Raw genomic sequence first — 25355 nt, 5'->3', positions numbered from 1 at the left:
TAGCTGATTACAATTACATCGGTAAAAGACGTTGTGAGCATTCTATTGATGCAGAATACATAAAATGAGACTAGCTGTTTCTTAATCATATTTTAATAGTGTCTGTTAAGAGTAATTCTGCCCATTAAATATCACTTGTCTATATAATAGTATCTTTGTGTAGCTGTTTTGCTTAGTGCTATGCAAAATGGCTGCAGCTAACTTTAATTTTTCTTTTCAGATATTGTCCCCCCTTTCAGATGCTATCTTAGCTGAGAAGACAGTGACAGTCCTGGATGAGAAGGTGACAATAACTGATCTGGGAGTGCAGCTGGTAACTGGATTATCGCTTTCTCTGCAGCTGAGTCCTGGAAGCAATAAGGCCATCTTTGCTACAGCAGTAGCACAAGAGTTGCTCCAATCTCCGAAGCAGGTACTGTTGCTCACATATACCACATTGTGGAAGGACACTGCTCTAATTCACTACACCCAATCTTACAAGCTGATGGGATCAAGCAGGTTTTTATTAATAATAGGCTAATAAAACATTTTCTTTATGGGCACTTTTGTCTGAAGGCCACCAGGTGCCTTAATAGAGAAACAAAGATCTCACAAAAATAGCACAATGTCTAAGCAACACGAGTCAACAAATAAGCATGCCCCATCTGTCTTGGCTGCATCCCTCAAATAACACATGCAACTCAATGATGTGTCATAAATAAGCAGCAGAAATCACCTCACACACACACCCCTTTCTGTCCCATCCAGCACTAACCAGATCAGAGCAGATACTGCCAGCTACGTTTCTGAGTTCCGCCTCCTAACACAGGCAACTAAATCAAATTTTTAAGTCCATCTTTAAATGAGAAGAAGGTATTTTGCATGCTGCCAAATGCTTCATCCTTTTTTGCTTCCTGTAACCATGTTAAATAGTTAAGGAACATCCCTTTCATTCCAATTCATTACTAGAATATGAATCAGCACCAACTCATTTCCTGATACATGATTTCATAAATCTTTTTTTTTTTTCCTGTTTTTCTTAGTCCCCATATTAGGGATCACTATCATATGATGCTCCCTTTCTCTTCAGTCAGACCTTTCAGACCTTCCCAGGTTCTCTTGGCATGATAAATCTTAACATGTGCCCGAAGGAAATGTGAGAGTTTTCTCTCCACTGCCCATTAGCTTTGTTCCTGCCTTTGCCATGAGGTTGCTCCATGAGCAATACCAGATGTCCTCTTTTATGTCTTGTGGCTCTAAGAATGGTTCAGCCAAACTTTGCATTGCTCAAGCTCTCACAGATCTAAATCCTCATGCTGACCCATCCATATGCTGGCACAGTCCCTGTGCACAATTACTGAGGGCTTTAGGACTTTGCCACATCTCCATCAGTTCCTGTTTGATATTTGTCCTTGTGCTTCTGTCTACATTTCAGATTTAAACTTTTTTTTCTAACCCAAATCCATCACTCTGGGACTTACGTCAAGGATGCACTGGGCTCTTAACTCTTAAACATGTTCTGAGCTTTAAAGGTAAATGAGTGCGGCACACACATTTGAAATCTGGCCAACTGTTGAGATGTGTTAATTCATCATAAGGTCTTATCCTTGGGATGCAAGATGAGAAATAATGCATAACTGCCATCTTTATAGGGTGATAAAAATCAGGCTCCCATAGTCTTTCAGGAGTTAAGAAATCAATGCCAGGCATCTAGAAATAAGGTCAGTAAGCTAATCCATTGCTGACATGGGGAATTAAACAAAGTACCTTGAAAGCAGCCCCAAAGCTGCATTCGATGGCATTTAGTCCCAGTATACTGCCCAGCTATGACATTTCTGTTCCCAGAAATGGAGTCTAGATGAGTGCCTCTCTAGATAGAGGGGTATCAGAACAACGTCAGATCAGTATTAAACCAGCAAGGAAAGTTTGCACCCTTCTCTCTTCAAGGCCTGACTCCGTTTTGAAAGGCATCTGATTCCTTCCATTGTTTAGTACGTGATTTACAGAGAACGGTCCCTATAAGCAGAGCAATGCAAAATTATTAAACGATTATGCAGGTTTAAGCAACACAGTGGAAGGATGAGAGCCGATGATATAAATTCTATGCAGCCTTCAAGAAACATCCAAAGATTAATAAATACAAAGCCGGGATTTATGACAGTGTCAGCAAAGTCTTAGGGCTCAGTCCTGAAATAGAGATAGAAGCAAATCTCCCATTGAAGCACAGGGAGCTTTATGGCTGTAAGGATTTCAGAATCAGGCCAGTAGATTATGCACAACACAATCCCAAAAGACTGGAGGCCTATCTTCTGTGATTTGAACAGGTAAATGACTATGTGCTGAAATTATTTAAAAGCTAATGATAAATATTTATTCTCTGCATGTACATTGAGTTAAGATGTAAATACAGTCTGTTTGAAAAAACGGTTTATTTAAAGAAACAAGACTCCTGTAACCATGCTTTCAGCAAGTAGGATTATAAATCTATTGGTTGGGTGGTTGGGTGGTTGTCTGCCAGGATCCCCCTCAGAGCAAGGTGGGCCTGGCTCCCTCCGGGCAAGAGCGTACATCTTTTTAGACACAGGAGAATCCACTCATCAAGCCAGGAGTCTTTCTGGGGTGGATTCTGCAGTGTTTAATCAGGTGCAAGTAGCGCAGCTGAAACAGAGCAAGTCAGACAGAAGCAGGAATTGGGGTCCCGTGGAGCTATCTGAATTTCGCCTGTAAATGATTTGTTTATGCCAAGAGTTTTTCAGGTAGCACAGCAAGTTTTGATAGCCGCTTGAGAGTCCTTAGAGGACCGGATTTTCAGAAGCAGCCGAGCACATGTTTTCTGAAATATAAGAATTCTTTAAAATGTCTTAGTTAAAAACCAAAAATCAAGGTTCACAAAAACCCTACACATTGCACATGCAAGTAAAGAACCGGTACTCAAGTCTGTCCCATTTACATTCAGTAAACCTCCTTGCACTCTGAAGTACACAATTTGTACTGCTGTGACACAAGATTAAATTTCATTATTGTCTTGCTTTTAATTGCTAACAAGCATGAAAATTATCCTGACCATTTCCTCAAAAAGCAACTGATCTGTTTCCTCTGCTTGCATAAAACACTTCATTTGAGAGACAAAAATCAAAGACTTAAGGTACAGAGCCATGTATGGGTCTATTTGCTATATTAGGTGTTTTTTAACATGTGTTTTGTGTAACAAGAGGAGACTTTGTATTTTAAGCAGTTTAGAAATAATGTAATATATTTTTTCATTTAAATATACAGCAGTAAATGATCTCAGTAGCTGGTAATGCCTTCTGACATGCAATTTATTATGATGCTGAAGTAGATTCTGTGGAGCCCAGGGGATACAGCTCCTTTAAGCACCTTTGGGGAAACAAATCTTATTATCAATGAGTGTTTTAAACTAGTATTTCTTTTAGCATTAATTTTCTTGCTCTCCCTTTTATTTCTTTTCTGGTTATAAATGGTATATGGATCTTGTAAGGAGGAGGAAATAGACTGGGACAGAACATATTTCCCTAAGCATTTATTCTGAGTGTGTGTATATTTGTTTTATACAAAATAGGAAGCAGCCATCAGCTGCTGGATCCAGTTCAGTGATGGATCTGTCATGCCCCTGGATATTTATGACTCCAAAGACTTCTCCTTGTCAGCTACATCTCTGGATGAGAAGGTGGTCTCCATTCACCATGACCCCAAATTCAAGTGGCCCGTGATTGCAGCTGAGACAGAAGGCCAGGGGACACTGGTGAAGGTGGAGATGGTGATCAGTGAATCATGCCAGAAATCCAAAAGGAAGAGTGTCCTGGCTGTTGGAAGTGGCAGCATTAAAGTGAAGTTTGGGCAGAGTGATGCCAACCCTAACATCAGCGATAGTAAACACAGGGGAAGTGGTGTCCACCTAGAAAATCATGCCAGTGACCGGCGTCAGAAAACCACTTTGCAGGAGAGAGCTGGGCCAGACGGCCAGTATTACAGCTCCTCGATGGGCCAAGAACAAAGCAAAGGGACCACCACTCAAAAGTCTATTTTAAGTAAAAAAGAAGACAGAGAAAGCCTCCTGGACGATGACAGTCATCTGCAGAACATCCCGATAGATTTCACGAGCTTCCCTGCACAGGTGGATCTGCCGAGAAGCAATGGAGACTTGGAAGAGAATGACCTTGTGCAGACCCCCAGGGGACTCAGCGATCTGGAGATAGGAATGTACGCTCTGCTGGGAGTCTTTTGCCTGGCAATTCTGGTCTTCCTTATCAATTGTGTCACTTTTGCTTTGAAGTACAGAAACAAACAAGTTCCCTTTGAAGAACAAGAGGGCATGAGCCACTCTCATGACTGGGTTGGGCTGAGCAACAGGACAGAACTTCTGGAGAATCACATAAATTTCTCATCTCAACAAGATGAACGTATTACAGCCATTGACAGAGGAGTGGACTATGAAGAGAGCAAATATCTCCTCAACACAAATGCTCCCAAAAATATTAATGGACAAGCTTTTAGGTCTACTGAGTCCACATTCACTGAAGGCAAAGAACAGAAAAGTGAACCAACTACTTCTCCTACCTCTAAGAGGAAACGGGTTAAATTCACCACCTTTACCACCATTTCCTCTGATGATGGATGCCCAACTGTCAACTCCATCTTGATGAGCAGTGAAGATGACATTAAATGGGTTTGCCAGGATATGGACCTGGGGGAGTGCAAAGAACTTAAAAACTATATGGAAAGGTTACATGAAAATTTGTAATGAGACACAAAAGACTTCTTTTGTTTGGTTTGTTCGTTTGTTTGTTTTTCACTCACCTTCTGCCTTTAATTTTGGGTAGTGGGGCAAAATGTTGTACTGATAACAAGAATCAGCTGGTGGATAATAACTCCATGGAGCCCCCAAAAGCCACCCAAAAGCAGCTGGGAGAGCAGAGATCCTGGACAGCTCTTAAAATTCAAGTCTTCTCTGTGCTCGGAGACGGAAGTGAGAGATGTGTGAGATTTTTTGATGCATGGTAACATGACAAAAAACCTAGCAAAATAATATGGTCTCATTCTCTGAGCTTTCCAAGGAAATCAATAAATATAACAAACTCCAGTGCAGTTTGGATATTACAAAGTTCGCACAGCTCTACTGTTCAATATTCCAAGCTTTGGTTAAAAGCAAAAAATTGGTCTCAGAATAAATAGATCAACAAAGACAGCATGTCATTCAAGCCACATGCAGAGAATATCCATCCAAGAACATTAATTTAAAGCTGACACAAACCAACAGTGTGAGCAAAGCAGCTCCCAGAGCTGCAAAGTCATGAGTTTCCAAAGAATGTGGAGGGGAAAATGGAGTAACTGGGCTGTTTACAAACCAGCATGTTTGCCTCCCAGGCACTGAGAATGGATACACATATACAGCTAAAACTGAAACTGTCTTTTTAAGTAGATGCCAAGGTAATAAACTTTGCCAGCCAATTTTCAGTATTTCTTAATTTGTAAGATAGGAGAAGATATAACCTACATTCAGAATACCACTCATACAAAGGAAGGTCTGTTTTGGAAAGTTTGAGAGAAAAAGCTATTTTTAAAAGCCCACTTTCTTTGGTTGTCCTGTTTCAAATTTATATTCCCAGCCATTTCCCAGGAGTGCTTCCCGTCTGGTGTTCTGAGGGCACTTGCTAGCATCAGTCAACTTTGGGAGCGTGGTGGCTTCTCCCTTCCCTTCCATGCACACTCGCTTCTCCGTGGCGCGCTCTCACCCAGCACGGACACTTGGTACCAAGCCAGTACTTGCTTTACATGATGCCATTTACCAAAGTTGGCCACTCTCTCTAGGGTAAGTGTAACTTGTGCTGAACTCAGACACAAACAGCAACTGCCTCTTTGTTCTCCCCCTACCCAGGAGAGGTCAGGTTGTTCAGTTCCTCCTGCTCATGCTTCTTTAGGCCCCTGCTCAGCATGTTTAGAAGGCACCCAAAGGTCACAGAGGAGTGCTGCACATCCAACTCTGTTGAAATCTGAACAGCTAAACACAATAGATAAATTTGTTTCTGCCAGAAATGATGGTTATCTTTTGTTTTCCTCTGATAAGGATGTACATGTGGTAGGATTTCAGTGATTTCCCTTTGAGTCTGATATACCCTCTGGCCCTAAAACCATGACATTTTGACATGTATTTTTTGTGTGGTCCAAAAGCAGTCTCCAGTGACCAGTGGCAAAGTGCCAAGGCGTTAACTAAATTCCAGCTTATATTTCAAGTTTTCCTCTATTTTCCAGAGTGATTCCTTGCCCCCCTTTTATTATTAAGTCTCTTCCTGTCATTGAATCTAGGTTGCTCTGTTTAATACGCACCCACCCTCCCACAGCCACTTAGATTGAATCCCTCTATATTTAGAATGTACTGTAGATTGTAAGAATGTAATATATATATTTATAAACATGCCAACTGTGAATAAAATTTGCATTTTAGTGGCTTCATCTTTTTTCCTACTCTGAACGCCTCTCTCCTTTCACTGTCAGAACATTTACCCTAAAAGAGACTGGCAGCAATATGGAGACTTGTCCTTTGATGAAACCGTGAATTATAGCTCTTGGCACAATCTAGTTACAAAGTTTTACATTCTGCAATGTTGGGGGAAAAAGATATAACATCAACAACATGTTATACTACAAATGTATTTGCACCAAGTCACCCTTCCAAGATTTGAAACTAGTTGCAAATAAATCCATGTGCATATTCCTATCTTGAAAGCCTAATATGTGAATTCCTGATTTGGGTGTGATTAGAAAGATCCACATTTGATTAAAAGACTTTGAAGACAAGAGTAAAAGAGTAAGTTGGTGTAAATAGGGCAAATGGGCCCAAGACACTGGAGATCGATACTTGTGCATGTGTTGGATGCATAGAACTCATGTAACTCCACACAAATTTAAAAAAAAAAAAAAAAAGATATCTTTCAGAACATTTCATCAAGGCCTGGATTAGTCAGTCCTATGCGTGCTCAAGTACAAAGTGCAATGGTGATGACAGCACAGAGCAGGGCCCAAGCCAGCCCAGGTGAAGGAAGTGCTCAGATGAAGGAAGCAGCCTTGGTCTCAGAGCAAAGCCCTGCAGCCTCCGAGCAGGTTCAGCAGTGCACTAGCCTGCAGTCTTGCCTCCATTCCTGAGCTATTTTGGGTGCTTTTTACACATAACTACATTGTGTCCTCAGAGAGACCCTCACTGACGCGGAGGTTGGGGTAAAAGTGGACAAATGTCAGCTAGCAGTCTGTGCAGGTCAGAATCATGCATACACGCAAGGTTACTTTGCAAAAGCGTCACTCTGTGGCCAGTCTTTCCCCTTCAGAAAGAGCAGGTACGAGCCATGCTGGGAGCAGGCTGTCAGACTTGCTTTCCCAATGAGCTGCTATGGTAAATCCAGATTTCTATGTTAGCTGCCTCTGGGGAACATGGAGAACTAACATCAAGTTCATCTGGTAGCACTGAAATGTTCTCCTAGGACAAAACAGCCACCAGCTATGATGCTAAGGATACTGACATTCAGATTTATGCCTTTCTGCTTGCTCAGACATCCCTGACATCTCTAAAGCTGCAGCTTGCTATTATCCATAGGGTAATACTATAAATAATGCTGAGTACCTAAAGTGCTCTTTATCCATAGATCTCAAAGTGCTCTGAGCAAGGTGGATTCCTTATTGACACAGAGAACACCAGGGTTAAGTGATTTGCCCAAGCTAACAAGGGAAATCCATGGCAAAACCAGAGGGAGACATCACTCCCCCACACTTTTTAATGTATTAGAGTCACTGGGCAGAATCCTGATCTCTGACTGGGGAGAAATCAGAGCAGATTGTGGCTTGTCTGCATGCAAGCAAGCAGTATCGATTAATCTGCTAATAGAAGAGTAACTCAACTGCCTGTAGAGATTTTTTGTGCATACGTACGTAGCTATCTGTTGTGGGGTGTGTGTGTGCATACCCGCCTTTCTCACAGCACTTTTAGGTGAGAGCCTCTGCACCATGAAGCATCTCGAGGGTGAAATCTCGTGTTTCGGGCAATCAGACAAGAATTTTGTTTGGTGAATAAAGGGGCTAAATTCTGTTCCCTGTCATAGAAGCAGTGATGGCATTTAAATGGTCCATGCACATAGCATGGAACTGTGGCTCCCATTGGCAATCTCTTGAGCCTGCTGAAGAGCCCTGCTGATAGCAAGCAGTCTCCTGTGGGTGTTATTAATAACTTTTTTTTTTTTTTCAGGTGCTTCCTTATTTTCATGTTTGAGTCTCTTTTTGTGCATGTGTCTGTTTTTATGTGAGTAGCTAGACTGATAGACTGATACAGGCATTTTAACAAAAGAAAATGTGTCTGATGCAGTTTGGCTTTTTTTAGGCACTTTATGCGTAAATACAATGAGGAGTAGACACTGAATTGTCCTATAAATCAGGTAAGCTGGTTCTTTACTGTTTTTCTTCATTTTAAAGGCTTCTCCTTCAAAAGTCTTATATATGTATAGTGGTTTAGACCAAGCTGCATTAATACACCCGTGAATTCAAGGTCTGAGCAATGCAGGTAAATAATTGGTCTGGAACAAGAGTTCTAGGGAGGTGAGTGACTTTAAAAAACAGAGGAGGTATTAAATAGATGTGCAGCCTGCACTAAGTAGCTCTAGAAACTACTTTCACACCTCGTTTCCGTAATGAATGCAATGTAAATGAAATGAGCACACTAGAGACACTTTAGTTCAGCTCTGCGTATGCTTCCCCTCTCCAAGACTGTTGGCTCTCATTCCCCTGTGATCTGTGGGATGCTTCTTTATGGAAGATCCTTAGCAAGACCTAAAGGACTTGCGTACTACAACACAGAAGAGTCTTTCACATGTCACTTAGGCGAGAAATTCCACTGGACTCACGTGTGTATTGATCAAACGAATTCCAATAAGCATCACTGAGGAATTAACTCAGGCAAGGAGCTATCATTGGCATATGTTGTGGTTAGAAAATGCCTTGAGCACTTTCAAAAAACTAAAAATCCACACTGCTATCAAGAGTACTTGAGGTAATGTACTAGTTTGAAGTAGGAGAGGCTTTTGTCCTGCGGGAGGGTTGCATGGTGCCAACCTGAGCTGCCCATGCTGGGCCGCAGCACTAACCCTTCTTCGCTGCCATGCCTGGCCCACAACGAGCTGCCTCCTGCTGATGGGCAGGAGACCAAGAGAGCTCTAAAACAGGTTAGGGTATCACTTGCAAAGCATTGATGAGATAAGATTTGTGTTCTGCTTTCTGTTCATTTCTCACTGTTTGAAAACTCAGTGGGGGGCCTGCTTACGCACTTACCATGGGGCATGTGGTTAAGCACCTTTCTGAACGTGTGTTTGGTCTGCAACAGCCATCATCTTCCTCATACATAAATTGAGCCTCTATCTTACGAAATTGGTGAGTATTATTGCACTGCTTGGCTTCTTGGCAAAAGCTTTAATAGATTAAGTTCAAAAGTGGCAGCAATAAGGGACTGAAAAGGGTAGAGAGCCTTCTACGTTGTGCCAATAATCAGGGGTGTTATACAGGCCAAGGTTACATGAGTCAAGCCAATATGCCTGAAACTGGACATTTTTTACCTTTTTGCTGATTTGATATGAAGACCTCTGTCAACAAATCCTTCATTATGCAGGCTTCCTGCTCAGGCTCTATGAGGAGCAGCAAATTAAGCAGCCCACGTATGTAATATTAATGGCTGGAAAAGCAGCACTGCTACTCTGTTTGTATGTACTGCCAATGCTCATTAAGAAATTCCTGTCGCGTTTTAAAGATGGCTGGTAGATTGCATGCGACAAGTTCCTGCATCTGTCTCCTTGAAACAGCCCCGCAAGCCTGGAGGGACACGTTCAGCGCTGAACCATGTTTGCTTGAACCATCTACCAGGACTCATTTCCTCCTTGTTTTGGTAGGTGCAAATGAGGTCTCCTGTTGCATTTTCCCCTTGTGCAGTCACAGCTGCTTCTCTAACGCTGCCTGATGCTGAGCTGGCACGCTGGCAGTGGCTGGATGATAGCGATTTGGTACCCGAGCTTCTGTGGCACCTGACAGAACTCAAACCAGTAATGCCAGCACCAGAAAGCTGTGGCTTTGAAGTGCAACAGGGACTTTGCTTATTCATGTTCAGGCCTTTGTACCTAATAATTAAATTAGAGCTTCCTGCAGTCAGTTAAGGTATTAATGACCTAAAAACCAATCCCAAGAGCTTCATTGCTCAGCCTTGATGATAGGAGACTGCAAATATGACTGAGACTCTCATTTTCAAAATTTTACTGTGCTCAGTAAGCCTAGATTAACCGAGAGAGTGAAGGAGAAATAATAATAGGAGGACTTCGTACAGGACTTTGCTGCACAGTAGGGCCACGGTCTTTGGTGGAAGGTGACTTTGCTTCTTCCCCAGATGCTCCTGGGATGCTCCCCGAGGGGGGATCAGTTCCCATGTGTGTGCTCTGCCAGTGCTGCCAGAGAGCCTGGTTCCCCTCTGCTGCAGCAGGGTACATCCCAGCTCTTCCCAGAGGTTGCTCAGGAGCCCAGGTCTGACTAATTTCTTTGACTTCAGTAGAAAACATGCTGTCTAAAGGTCAAAATTACAATGCTTCCCAAAAACAAGTGGGCAGAGGGAGACAGGGCAATTTGCATTGTGCAGACAGCCCAGGGTTCTCCCCCTGTACAGATACGTCTCAGGTCTCCTTGTTTCTCCAGCAAAGACTTTGGCTGACTGACTGTGGACACCCATTTTGCATTCTTTTCTCAGCAGGCCCCAAACCCAAATCACTGTGCTCCTCTCTGCCCTTAATAACCTTTTGCAGCTTTCTTTCATCCCCTCTGTCCTAATCAATGCTCTTAGCGTTTGGCATTGCTTTCCCTTCCGCCAGTCAGGACACCAAGAGCAAATCAGCCCCTTTTATATATCTCCCTTGAATGAATAGTATCAGGCTGCCATGAATTAACTCAAAATATTTTGCAATATTGAAAGATCCCAATTATTGATTAGCTCTAGCTCTGTACCTAGCTCTCTACACAGGCTTGACTACAGCTTTAAAAGCGCGCTCAGTAGTGTTTCTATTGCAAGACCAATTCACACAGCTGAAGAGGCTTTTTTTGGCAGGCTGCGAATGAAAGCTCCGAAAGATTTTTTTTTCATTGCACCTCACAGTCACGCCAAGCCCCTGAAGAGCAATAGGATTTTAATCAGCTCTTTTAATTGTTTTGTCCCCTCATCTAGTACGGAGTTGGCGTCCCACACTCCTAAAGCACCCATGATGAAGGACTGTAATCGAGGAGGCTGCTCTTGTAACCCAGTTTTAATATAATTTGTGAGGCTACTGGGGATGCCTGCTGCAAAGCAGCAGAGGAGGAAGGACAGACAGACAAGCTGGGCACAGTTATTCAAATCAGGGACTAAACCAGAGGGAATTTCAAGGTTGTAGAGCAAGAGCTATGCCAGAGTGCAGAAAATTTTGCCACCAGCTATTCTATGCCAACTAAAAACTCATCCTTCAGAGCCTTACACCTCCAACACCCAGTTCAGCCGCTCACCCCCACAGCAAAAAAAAAAGCCTCCCCTCCACGTGGAATGCAGGCTTGGAAGCACTGCAGGGGAAGCAAACCAGAAAGCAACAGAGAGGGACAGAAGGAAGCAAAAGGGATTTACCTAAGCTGGGTCACGGGGGAGCACTTTGCGACTGGCCCTTTGCAAAGGGGAGCAGTAACGCACACTGCCATTTGTGGGCTGCGCGAGCTCCTGCTGCTGCAAAGAGCCAGGCTGCGCACTGCAGAGTGCCCACCGGGCCCTGACCCTGCGAGGAGCCCCACGGTCTCTGGTGTGATTTGCAAGGAGCCCACGGTCCCCAGCCCAGCCAGGGAGGGCCTGCCTGGGTCTGCTGGGCTTAGGCTGGATTCACTCCCACCGGCAGAAAAAACCTCCTTGGTGAAAAGTTGCTGTTTGAATCCCAAACTCCCCCTGTGCTGCCCGAGGGGGCTGGTGCTCAGGCATGTTTCATGCTGCTGCAAAGCACAACTCTCCAAGGGAAATGCCCCAGTCATTAGCAATAGCTGCTGCTTTGGCTTTGGATGGAAGCAAAGGGTGGGGGAGCGTAATTTGCTATCGCAAGGCAGCAAGAAGCTTTAAACTACATATTCATCTACATCTGTGTGCGTGTGGGTCCATATACATGTATGTGTGCTTTATGTGTATGTGAAGCAGACTTATGCTGTCCTCATTTCTAGCCTTAATTCGTCATTTGCTTACTACAAGTTCCCCATCCCCCATTTTAATATTTTCACTTAATGTACTTTGAAGAGCTAGAAATAGCTTGTCAGATTGAGACAGCTCTTGAGAAGTTTAATTTTCCTAATGCTTGTTGGAAATCCCCTTTCTGAATTTGCAGGAATATTAAGGTTCTTAGTGTGAGCTGTGCAGAGAGGGAATTTGCAAGTAAAGCTGTCAGTGAAATGCAATTGGGTTAGGAGAGGCTTGATGGGCAGCACGGGTGGGTGCGGGATCCATCTCCCGGGGAGGAAGGCCACTTGCACAGCCTGCCGTGGGTGGCAGAGCTGGGAAGGGGCAGGTGAGCACTGAGCGTTTGTTTTCTCTCTGCCAGCCCTACGGGGAATGCAGGCAGGCAGACAAAATTAGAACAGAGGCACGTGGGGAGCTTACAAGCAAAGAAAGGAAGGTAACTCTTGTAGTAGTTTTGCTGCTGATTCCCTACCTGGCTTCCCAGTGTTGCTGTTCCTGGCTGTCAGAGCAGGTAGGCACTTGTGCTCTGGCTGCTGGCTGCCAGCAGCTCGGTGCTCCAGTGAAGGTGGCCTCTGGAAAGGTGCTGCTGGCGTTAACAGGCGCAGGGACAGGGCTTGGGGAAACGCGAACAAAAGCTTTGTTCCCAGCGCTGTGCATTATGTGACTGGTCAAAGCCATTCCCAGGGTGGTAGCAGTGCTGTGAAGGGTTTTTCCTATAGAAAAGAGAAATAAAAAGGTAGCTTCCAAAGAACCAGAGAATAGACAGTGCTCCTTAGCTATTGTCAGTGATGGAAAAGCACAGTATGCTTGTCCAGATGGTGTTAGATGACCTAGGTAACATGTCAATGTTCAGCTCCTTTTGCTTGGTTCTGTGTCCAAATAAAGGTCCCTACCTGACAACTGCACATTCCCTCTGTGTCACCAAGGGGGACACGAGTAAGCAGCCACATTTATATAAGCAGGGCTCCAGCATGGACTCCTGCTTCCACGCCATGCTCTGGGGTCTCCACCACATGGCAGCTGCAGGCTGGCAAACCCAGAGGTCCACCACACCGAGCCCACCGCAGGCGGGGGCTGGAGCTGAGGCCGCGGTGTCTGCGTCTGGAGCTGGGCCCGGGCTGCAGAGCTGAGCGGTGCAGCACAGGCCCAAGTGTTCTGGCTCAGGGCCGTTTCTATTGCATCCCATTGCATATATTTTTAATGAAAGGCAGATAATTTGAGAGTGGAAGCGCCAAGCAAACGCCTTCCTCCTAGTGGGAGGCCAGCAGCTCTGCTTGCTGAGGGCTATTGGCGAGCTGCTCAAAATGCAGGATGGCTCGCACAGGAGTTCAAAGATGCAGGCGTGCAATCAGCCCATTTTCCTCCTTCCTGAGCAGAAGCAAAATAGTTAAGTGAGACCAGAAAGGATGATAATTCCTCCTCCTCCTCCTCTTTTATCACCTGCTATTTTCTTCCTGAGTATCTGGACTCAAAGAATTACTGAAATTAAATATAGCAATTCAGGCTGCCCATTGTTCCCTGCTCTGTAATGTGCCAGAGTAGCACCTTTGTATTCATCCATCCATCCCCATCTCCTCAGATGTGCTGCTCACACAATAGTTATTGTTGTAGAAGGGACCTGGAATGAGCTCTTGCATTATTCACTTCATTTATTTTGATACAATATTTGGAGCCACTTCATTAAATTCTCTTACAATGTCCTGTCATTTTTTTTTTTCATCTCTTTGCCAGTGCCTGGCTCAAACAGATAATATAACAACAACGATATGGGGTGTGGGGAGGTGAGGGAATAGACTTGTTTTCTGTAAAGGGGGATAACTATGAACAATTTAACTTGATGTGTTGGTCTCATGATTGACCTCTGCCACCCCCCTCCCCCCCCCAAAAAAAAAAAACAACAACAAAAAAAAAACAACTGGTTTGAAACACTTCAATTGCAAGTAGCAGGTATGGGCACTAAATACTTCAGACAATTAAATCTTGAACAAAGGAAAACCACATAGCTTTACAGACTATACATGGATACACAGAAGAAGACAGGATATATAAACTCCTATTTACTAGCACAGAAAAATGTGCTATGTTCTCTGCTTTCTTACAGTTTTTTTCATTAATGCAACAGATTAGTCCCATGAATTTTTTTTATTATTATTATTTTTGTCTTTTTAATGCTCCAAGTGCTTGTGGGCTGGGGCTGGACTGATGTAATACAGCCTCTCTGTTCACTCAAGACGCTGTTCTCTGGCACTGCAGGATTTGTCGGAGCTCCCAGAGATGGAGGGGAGCTCCGCTCCCAGGTGCAGCATGCAGAGTGCTCCAAGGAATGGAGCAGACTGACTCAGCAGATTAAAGTCTCCAGTGAGCAGGATGGAAGTCAAAGAAATGAGCTTTTTTTCTACAATGGAGCTTAGAAAATGTACCCACTGCACTTTCTTCCCAGGTTATAGTTTTCCAGCATTTCTATCCTGCCTCCTCACAATGGTCCATACAGTATTTAAGATGCAAAGAACACATAACACATAACCTCCACTTGCTGCTCGGTTATATTTTGAGCAGCTTGCCAAGATCACCTGTGTGCTGCCCTCTCTTCCATACTCTCCCCATATACTTCCTCATTAAACTGCATCAAAGGCAGCAGCCTCCAGCTGCTCTACCAAAAGGCAAAACACCTGAGAACACCTGGAGGTGCTTCAGAGAGGTCAGCTGAGCACATCATGGAGCACTGAGGGCACGATGCAGCTGTGTCTGTCATAAGCAGCCTCACTTCTGGTGTGGGCCAGACCAGGTGATCAGACCTTGCGTGGTTTTGGAGCACCTGCTAAACATCAAGAAGCCCTGCCTGCAATTTGGGGATGCTGCTAGAAACCTCGCAGCTGTGAGCAGCTTATTATACTGTAAGACAGCAGCAGCTAGGAGAAGTGAGGAAATAAAACCATAATAATTCCAGAAAGAGTAGGACAGAGCCAACAATTAAGTCAAAACTTTTCACAGCTAGAAGATGTTCAGTCTATGTAGGTGGAGGGAGAGGTGGGCAGGATCTTCCACGAAGCACAGCTGCGGTGCGAAAAAGTACATCCTGCTCATCGCATTATGCCACAGAAAATGTTTTCTGGCGATTTAGCAGTAACATGTCAGAACGCTCTGGCACTGGGGACATCCACAACTGATGGAGTGTGTGCTGGCTGCTTGGGAATTGGAGTCTAGACTTTGGTGGGTGGCTGTCTGAATAAAAAGTAATAATAATAATAATAAAAAAGTACTGCATCCATGGTGCTAATGGTGTGCCTTGAGCATTGCCTTGATTGGGACACTCAGGAATGAACTGTCTCTCCAGATTAGGTGCTAGCTCTGCAACCACATATGCTTTTCATTTTTAGTATGTAATTAAGCCTCTTGGAGTAATAGAACTAGTCCTGTGTTTACCTAATGTCTGTAAACAGATATTAGGTTTCACCTATTTGTCCTTACGTTTTTCTTTGCTGTTCATCATGCAAAACCAAAATACCGGAGGAAAGGTATGTACTTTTTTGGCCTGGAAAATACATAATAATCTAGAGGTAACTTTAGTTTTCAACGAATTAGAAACAACTAGCTATAATTTTACTGCTGAAGACTGTGCTTTCTTGGAACAGTGGAGCTTCTGTCCCTGAAAGGCCAGAGCTGCAGCTGAGGAGTCGGACTCCAAAATCCTGTAGCAATGACGGCAGTAGGTCTTGAGCAGGAGCCACAGAGAGGAGACCATAGGCCAGACCAGAAGGAATTGCTTAATGCCTTATAACTGTCAACACGTGGGGCAACAACCATAAATATGAGATGGAAAGAACTAGTTGTGGTGATGGGAGAGGCTTGATTGGATTTATTTTTTTTTTCCTTTGGTGATAGTGGTGCTGACAAAAACTTGTCTTTTCCATCTGTGTATTTTTGGCACTGCAGAGCAGCTTCTGGACACTGCAACACACAAGAACTGTAGGGTGTGTGCTCTCCTCCCAGCTTTTTAATGCGGGCTTCTGCAGCAGCATAAATTTCCTTCTGTGACAGATGAGAGCTGCTAAGCCAAAGGCAGCCAAAACTCTTTTTCATCCTAATTGCTCTGCAGACCATTCCTCCCTCGAAAAGTGCCTTTGCTGAAATATTGCAGCAACCATAAATTTTATATGTATTGAGAGAGTAGCATGATTATTTGGCTGTTTAGACTATATTTGCCCCTAAATGCAGAGCACGGTTCATAGCTGAGACTTGTTTGTCGATTCGTTGGTAGGCAAGAGATTGGGACAACTTTTTGGAAACAAGTTCTGAACAACAACTTCTTTGTAAAGGTTACTGTTAATTATTTGCTTCCTTAGTGGTGCCAGGCTTTTCCTATCTAGCAAAAAAGGCTTGGGGCTTGCCTTTGTCCTAGAGTCCCCTGAAAGCCATGCCCAGCTGGATGGCAGTGGTGTTTCAGTGGTCACTGGCGGCAATACTTGGGAACAGCTCAGGGTGGACAGAGCTTAAGATAAAGCAGGGAGGCTCCCCTGGCAAGGGGAGCCCTGATTGCCTTTGAACCTCCAGTATGTAACACATATAAGATAAAAAAGCATCTTAGGGTTTCTCTTCCATTTTTTGAAGGCTGACGTTAGATTTCCTTTCTCTGAAATTTGTTTCAGCATCTCATGATGTTAGTTTGAATCTCTCGTGCTCATGGTTGTTTTTACATATAGTGCCAAAGGAGAGCAAGGCAGTAATAATTTCCACCTGTTTTTTGTTCATTTCTTTGACCATATCTGTGTCTCTCAGATTGGAGCTCTTGAGCTGTGTGAGACTCCAAATGGTAAGCTGCAGTTTAGCTCAGGTATCGTCAGAGCCATGCAAAGGAGGGGAAGTTTCAGCTCATGAAGTCTTGATTTGCCTTGTTGTTTTTGTTTGTTTGTTTGTTTAATCTTATGGAAAGCAATACTCAATACAAAATAAAATACTTTGCTTTTGGGAGTGTCTTATGAGAGTTATTCCCTAAAAGCTTGGAGTTTTTTTTTTCACCTTTTAAAATGAGCTTAATTAAGTAAAACTGGACTCAAAAGACTTTATTTGCAGCTGCTCAAATTGACTTTTTTTTTTTTTTCTGGTGGAAATAATAAAAGTGGTTTACTAGAACTGTGGGGTTTTTTTGTTTGTTTGTTTGTTTTTGTAGGTGAATTATCATTTGCATGTTTGTTTACTTCGGTTTCAATTACCAAAGAGAGACTAGGGAAAGGCTAATAAGGAAGGCTTTCTGTAGGCCTGGCCTCCCAAGGCGGCCCTTTTTCCAGTGGGCAGTTTGCTGTTAATAGATTGACATTCAAATACTTGGCGTGGAAGAGAGAAAAGGAACACTTGACTGGCTGCAGCATAAAACAGTTTTTGAGTTATTCCTAATCTTTATGTAGAAGTCAATTAAATGTCTTACTAGAAAGCAGGGGTTCATGGGACAGAAGCCCTCTCTAGATTTATCAGTCATGGAAACTCTGTTTCCCATCACAACAGAGTGATGTTCCACAGAGATTTTTCCTGTGGCAACAATTATTTTAATTAGTCTAGTGACAGACTAATTATTTTATAAGTTTTAGTGTATACAAGATTATCACAGAGTAACTATTTTTTTTTAAGGCCCTGCGAGCTGTATGGTGGCTGGCATGATCCTTCAGCCACAGCTCCCTGCAATTCCAATTGCAAATGCCTTTTTCAGTCATAAGGCAGTTTGATTTGGGGAATATCCATCACAGACTGACAGGTTTTGTGCTCCCAAAGCCTGTTGGAGCATTAATTCCCCTCAGTGTCTGGGCTGCAGCTCCATGGTGTGCTGAAGCAGGGCCTTGGGCCTATGCTGCGGCCTGGACATGGAGCTGGGGAGTGTGTGTAGGCCATGAGCTGTCTCATGGCTGAAGCTGCTCACCTCAGGGCCAGTCCTAAGCAGACCAGTCTGATCATTGTGGTTGTAGTGAATTTTTAGCCTCTGATGTGCTCTGGGCAGCAGCACACAGAGGTGAGGCCTTTCCAGAAGCACAGGCTGTACCTTCTTCTGTCCTGGAGGCCGCTGCCTCCAGCCAGGCCCCCAGATCATGCTGGGTGAGGAGCTGGGGAGGATTCAGACAGGGAAATGATTAAAAGATTAGAAAGCATCTCAGAGAGAGAGAGTCAAAGGGCTCAATCCATGTCATCTGTCAAAGGGAGCTTATGCAGTGCTTTGATCTCAACACATAAGTACTTACATGGTGGACATAAATTTGAACAGTCTCTTTAATCCATAGGCAAAGACATAAGCACCAGAATATGAAGCTGTAGCTATATAAATTCTGACCAGAAATACATGTATTATAGTGAGGGAACAAGCCACCAAGGGTTGCAACAGGTTTACTGCTCACATTTTTTTTTTTTTTTGATGTTTTTCTCAAAATCATGCTCTGGTTTGGGCACTGCCACTGGGCTGAACATGAGAAGCCAGACAGTCTGCACTGCAGGAGGCTGAATTACGTGGTGCTTTCTTTTGGTCCTAAAAAAGTAATCTGGCAGTCTCTGGGTAAGGATCTCTTCAGAAAAAAAAAATAGGAAAGAAAAGAAAAAAAAAATTTTCAGCTCTTAGCTCTAATTCCTTTTAATAGGAGCTATGTTATATCTAACGACTATATCACACACACTAACAACGGGTTTTAATCTCATGTAAGTGCATGGACTGCAGTCATGTTATTTCTCATTTCACTGAGGTTAGCTGAGTTAACTGTTTCCACCTGAGTATTGCTCACTGCCCATGAAAAGGCCTGGCACAGAGCTCACTGTGCTATGATTTCCACAGACTTCAGTGACAGCTAAATCCTTCAGAGCTGAATTCTAATTTTAGCTCCACCAGAGCACGTCCAAATGGCATTACCTGTTGACATTCACATTGGTTTTTCAGCATCATTGTATATGAGCAGCTCAGACTTTTCCGGTTCCTCTAGCCTCACAGTGTTGCCATGAAATAGGGACAGTCACCTCCTAGGTGGGCTTTGACCACACCAAGCCCTCCATGCTCACAAACACTAGTCCAGAGTCTTAAATGTGGACTTTCTTTCTCAGTGGCTTCATTTTAGAGCAAACCAGGCCAGTCTGACGGTCACTGTGTTTATATAGCATTGTATTTTTTTTTCCAAATGACTTATCTTTCAGAATACTCCATTTACTGTTATTTTGTTGGTACATTCAACTTGGTAGTAGGGAGAGAAACTCCGACTGCCACCTCCTGTTTTTAATCCCAGTCAAGCAGTGGGGATGAAATTGTGTGTTTTGAATAATTCTGTGTGTATTCTCACTAGAATACCGAGCCACAACCTTAACCTTCCCAGTAGTTCATGATGGTTACAGCTGAGTTATTTGATTAAAATATTATTTTTACCAGCTACTTGAAAGTACTGCAGCAATCTGATTTATTTCCATTGTTAGTGCTTGTTTGTTTAGCCTTTCAGACAAAATGAACTTGCCATTCATTTAGTACTAATGCCAAAAGAACTATTGTATCCAAAAATAATGGAGTATAATATGCAGTAGAATATGCAATGAAACATGGGTATTTTGCTCACGCAGTTGCATATATATACAATGGAAATCATTTGTCAGCTTAGGGTATTAATCTTCTTCTGTGAACGGGCGTTTGCAGCTTTGGTATCAGTCCACAGTTATCTCCCACTTCACAGAGGAAGTCTTTGCATCCAATGCCAGGGACAGATCCTTTCTGGGGGTAATATGCAGAGCGTTGTCACAAATAAATGAAAAACTACTTGTCATTGTAACTCTTTTCTGCAAAATTCAGATCTCTGTAAATTTGCAGTTGTCCTGAAAAAAAATAATAAAAAAGGTGGGAAGCTAAATAGATGGAATATTTAAAATCATCAGTTTTAAAGTAGTAGTTAATGTTGAGCACCTGGTTTATGACACAATGGTCTAATTTCAGGGGTGCATCAAGCAGCCAATATACTTAATAAAATTAGATACAAGTTCATGATACCTCTGAAAAATCAGGCCCTGGCATCTTGGAGTGAAGATACCTGCTGAAGCTGCTTGCAGCTTGGCATCTGTTTGGGACTCTGTATTCCCCTAGTATGAACTCACTGTCTTTGGTACTAACTTCCTTGCAAGATGTGGAATGTCTTAGCAAGGCTTATCATCTTTAGTAGTGTTTTAGTTAGTTTGTTTTAAAATTTATTAACAAGATACTGGCAGCTGACATATGTTGAGAATGTAGCTTTCACTTGCATATATAGATACTCAGTCACACATAAAACCTAACATAACTGAATTTTAACACTGTCATAGCAAAATTAGACTTTTCTTTTTAAAAGTACATCCTCACTTATTTCAGACTAGTAGGCAGAGAGATTAGAACCCTTGAAAGTGTTGCAGAAAAACTGGCAATAAACAAAGAGAAAGAATCACCAGGGTATCCTCATTATTGTGGTGGCATTAATTGAGTCATTTGGATTTACTCAATCCAAATGGCTCAAAGTTAAAGCCTGGAAGGATAATATTACTTTTTTTTTTTTTTTTTTTAATCAGATAGGCCCCACAAATCTCTACCACTAGTACAGCCAGACTGCCCAGTCTTCCACCAAAAACTGTGTGCAGCAGCTTGGTTTTCATACCTCCCCAATGCACGTGAGGATGTACCTGATTTTTCTGTTCTGAGCAGACATCTACTTCAGCTGTAAACTCTTCTGACATCTTTAATGGAGATAATTATAGTGCTCTGGGGGACTTTTGGCCTTTCCAAAAATAGATGGGAACAGGGAAACATGCATTTACAGGCAAAACTAGGAAGATGCTGGGGAGAATAGTGTCTATATTATGTGACAGCATCAAGAAAGTGCCTACTTCATCTCCAGGCCTTCATTCTTTTCTTGCTTCCCATGATTAAATTTCTGTCTTCCTGGAAATCTTCCAGTATCAAGCCATATTAATGGAAATCCTTGCATGCCCATATTATTTTCTGGTGTGATAACTATGGAGGATCAGGAATGCAGTTTGCATCTAGTGACCCAGTGTGACACCTTAGCAAGATCCCAGTCAAAAATGTGCTGTTACATACCTGCCCTGTGCAAACCTAAGGATGGACACGGGTTTCTGTGGGATTTGAGGTCAAGCCATTATATTGCCTGCTTAAAGCTGAAACCTGGCTTGCTGTGATTCAGGAAACAAACTTTTCTCCAATTAAAAGAAAGTTACCAGTTGTTAATATTTATAAGCCAATCAGAATAAAATTTGTCCCCTAATGTTACGGAAAAAATGATGCATTTTTGTAGTGGCTTTAAATGTATTGAAATACTGAAAAATGAGCAAGGAAGAAACAAAATACTGCTAAGGGGAAAAATGCAAGCTGGGTGTTGGAAAGGTCTCTCCCTCCTTCTGATGGAGACAAATACCTTTCCTTGGTGGCTCCTCCTCACCTAAGGTTGCTTTGATGAACTATGCCTTTGATGAGGCCTGGACAACTCCACTGACCATAACGGAAATCTGAACAAATAGTTTTCTGTATTTATGAGACACTCGCATGAAGGTGAGATTAATCTTGCCAACCATAAAGTAGTTTAGAGGAAATTGGTTCCTGACTATTTGTCTTCGTGCAGAAATTCCCCTGCTGAGGCTTCATTTCTCTTCCCTGAGTCCACGAGTGCCTCCATTTGTGTCTCTACAAGCAGGATAAGTGCTTGTTGGCGCTCTCTCTCTCCAGCTGCACTGCTGTGTGTGTCCATCGCCAGCACCATTTGCGATCTGACATTGCCTGCTCATGCCAGAGTGGCTCAGGCATATCGCCTCTTCCCTTCTTTGCCTCCAAAGTTCATATTCAGGAATTTGGCCTCTTCTGAGACGAGTCAGGATTGCATGAAACATCCCCATTTTCTCTTGAGCTGCTTGTTGACTCTACAGACGCCAGCTGAACCTCGCCACATCTCCGTTACATGGCTTTTAATGTACTGGTTTGATTAACAGTCTGGGACTGGAGAATTTTAAACAAGACACAGAAATAGGAGCCATCCACAGGAATTAATGACTGCTGCTCGAGAGCTACAGACCTGATGGTCCATTTTTCCTGTTTAAAAATGATATTTAACTTTACAGCTGTTACCAGCACGAGGAAGGAATGTAGTGACAACACAACCAAGTCCCTTAGACTGGGCCTTCCATTTAAAGCCTGGTGAAGTTGGGATCCTGTATGCTGAATTTGTTTCAATGGGAGGAAAGCAGCTGGTCTCAGCCTGGGCCTTATGAACAAGTGTTTGCATTCAGCCCCAGCAGTCACAGCACTGCTGCTCACTTGGCTGCAGAGTGATCACAGCCGAGGACCAGAGGATTTATTCAAGTCCAGTGAATCACTTGCTGCATGATATGTTCCCTTCCACTCAATAGTTCAGCCCCCCAGACTGCTCTGTTGTCCCCTGACGTGACATTTGGAGCGATGTCACGTTGCACTGGCAAAACTCAAGCAAGTGCTACAACAATATTAGCAGGCTGGAGCTGTTGCAGTGACCTGAAGAGGCATGTGCAGACATCAGTCATTAGGAGATCCCAGCCTCGCAGAACAGTCTAAAAGGCACCATTCTTGTAAGGAGTGAAGGAGGGAAATAAAATAAAAATTAAAAAAATAAAATAAAATAAAAATAAAATAAAATAAATAAAATAAAATAAAATAAAAAGCCCTTGCTTTGCAGAGAAAAGATACCTGCCAGAGAAGAGAGTTCTGGTTCTGAGAAATGCTGTTTTCCTTGTCCTCAAAACAAATGCAAGCTTCTTGAAAGACATCAGTAATAATTCCTTTGAGCTTCCCTTGCTTAACAGAAAAAAAAAAGGTTGATTATACACCTCTTATTTCTGCTTTCGATGAGCTTCCCATTTCATTAATGGTTTTTCCTGTCTGTCCATGGGCATGTCTACAGCTCCCACCTCTCGGCACTGCTCTGGGCTCCTGTGGCAAAGTGCATCCCCCAGCCGAGCTGGCTCAGGTGACTCGGTCCTGCTAGGGAGCTGCCTGTTGGCAAAATCTTGGCAGGCTCTAAAATAAAAGGGAAGAAGTCACTTCAGTGTGGAACAATGTTACCTTAACGATGATGTCTGGGAGACTTCCCCCAGTGCAAGCTTAAATACTTTCTGATGTTTTATTCAAACAAATGATGTGCAGAGACACATGTTTTAAGACTGGAGCAGGTAGAAAAATGATCTCATTAAGTTGCAGAAAAGTAACTAAAAAGGATGGAAGATGCACTAGGTAACTAGATGCATAATACTCCAGGGACACCCAGGAGCATTTCCCAAGGCTACAACAATAAAATATGTAATCAGTAAGAAACTGTAGATACAAAAAACAAGATGAGCTCCAGGATTTGTGGAAGACTTTAAACCTGTTCAGAACAGAATCATTACGAAGGTCATACTGAGGTCAAAAAGAGAGGGAAATAGTATTAAAAGATTATGAATATTCAGAACATGTAATATTAATGTTCTCCTATTTCAGAAGATTGTTATAGAATTCCCCTCTTGCCTTTTACTTTGCTATATTTTCATACAGAAAAGGATACAACCTTCTAGCTTGACCTTTAGTGCAGTCTGTAAATAGCTATATTGTCACTATTACTTGGCCAAAACAATATTATTTATAACCACATTACCAAGTGCGAGACAGCCTTTAATGCCTTTATTCTTGTCAGATCACACCTCAACTCCAGCAGTCGCTGACGCTGTTTGAGGAGCAAGAGCTCGGAGCCATGGCGGTGTCACAGGCTGACTCCCAGAGCGCAGCAGGCGGCTTCTAAATAGGGACTGAGGTGCCAATATTTTGTACCTGTATTCAAGGGCATTACTACTACACTAGAGTCTGTTACTTTTACGTCCTCACCTTCCTCTTCAAATTGTCATTGCTGGGTTAGATCAGGTACGGAAATAATGATTGCAGAGCCAATAGTTACTGCCGATAGTATTTGTTGGCCATGCTGCAGACCAGAGCGTCGTTGCGATAACAGCCGGGCAAACAACCAGCAATCTCTTCCCATCCCAAAAGCACTGAGCATTAGTGCTAGAGGATGGGCAAGCTTTACCTCCAGAAAGCAAACCAAATATTTGGGTAACTTGGAAGTGTACCGCAGTGGATGATGCAAGGTGTGAACATTTGCACATTAAGCTTTTTTTTTTTTTAATTTTATTTTTTATTGTGATTCCTTTTAATTAATTTATTTATTTATTTATTATGATTCTAGATAATTTCCTGCTTGAATGTATTTTAAAAGAAAAACAATAGCCAGGAAAGAAGCCAGGAGGCTCTCACGGATAGCAAAGGCCATGCTCCACTCATATAGGCTTTTGATATATTACTTAAGTTAAATTAAAGATTCCGTAACTCATTTCACTTCATTAAAGCTACTAAAATAACAGTGCAACTTTTCAACAACGGGGATTAATTTTTGAAGCAGTACAGGGGCATTTAATTTCAATGCTTGATGTAACTTGATTGAATCAGACAAATGAAATAAGTGACCTCCATCTAGCAAGGTTATAGTTATAACTGGACTTATGTCTAAGAAGATTTGTGCTGAAGTACACAAGAATGGAAATTGCAAAGTAAGAAGCATACTAAAATATCATAAAAGGTGTGATAGACTTGCTTCTTAAACAGTAGGAAGGGCTAAGGGGGCTGTAAGGGTGATTAAATGCAGATTCAGATCAGGTGTTCACAACTGCAGCTTCTAGGCAGCCAGCTGTTCTCTGCTGTTAATGTATTGTTTAATTTTAAACAAATGTTTTAAATTAGCTTAATTGCAATGCTTTAGGGGAAATGAATTTGTAGAACGGGGCAAAACAAATGTTGTCCATCATTTTTATAAAGGATGAGAGATTTCAAGTGCCCTCAATATTTAAAACCTAAAATTAGATGTCATAGGAATGACATCTAATGCATGGAACAGTTACTTGACAAAAATACGGTTCATTTAAGGAGGATTAAATTGCACATAAAAGTTACCCACTTCTTTAGAAATTTTAAATTGTTAAAAAAAAAAACACCTCATTTTTTGTAAGAGTTTGGTCTCATGTTGTCTTTTTTTTTTTTTTTCTCTTTACTCTCAAATTCTGAATATAA

General features: G+C 42.6%; 1 protein-coding gene across 13 annotated transcripts in view; it reads left to right on the top strand.

Moving 5' to 3' along the window:
- TMEM132D (transmembrane protein 132D) overlaps positions 1 to 5258 on the top strand; it is a 288698-nt gene extending 283440 nt beyond the window's left edge. For all 13 annotated transcript variants that reach the window (XM_080559647.1, XM_080559648.1, XM_080559655.1 and 10 more), the window contains 2 exons: positions 221 to 412; positions 3560 to 5258. In XM_080559647.1, coding sequence (XP_080415773.1) covers positions 221 to 412; positions 3560 to 4741 — 1374 coding nt within the window. In that variant the 3' untranslated portion in view covers positions 4742 to 5258. The remainder of the gene's footprint in view (positions 1 to 220; positions 413 to 3559) is intronic.
- Positions 5259 to 25355: the final 20097 nt, after the last annotated feature.

The sequence above is a fragment of the Anser brachyrhynchus genome (genome assembly GCF_964034855.1).
Source record: "Anser brachyrhynchus genome assembly, chromosome: 17".
Classification (NCBI taxonomy): domain Eukaryota; kingdom Metazoa; phylum Chordata; class Aves; order Anseriformes; family Anatidae; genus Anser; species Anser brachyrhynchus.
This window is presented reverse-complemented; position numbering and strand designations above follow the sequence as displayed.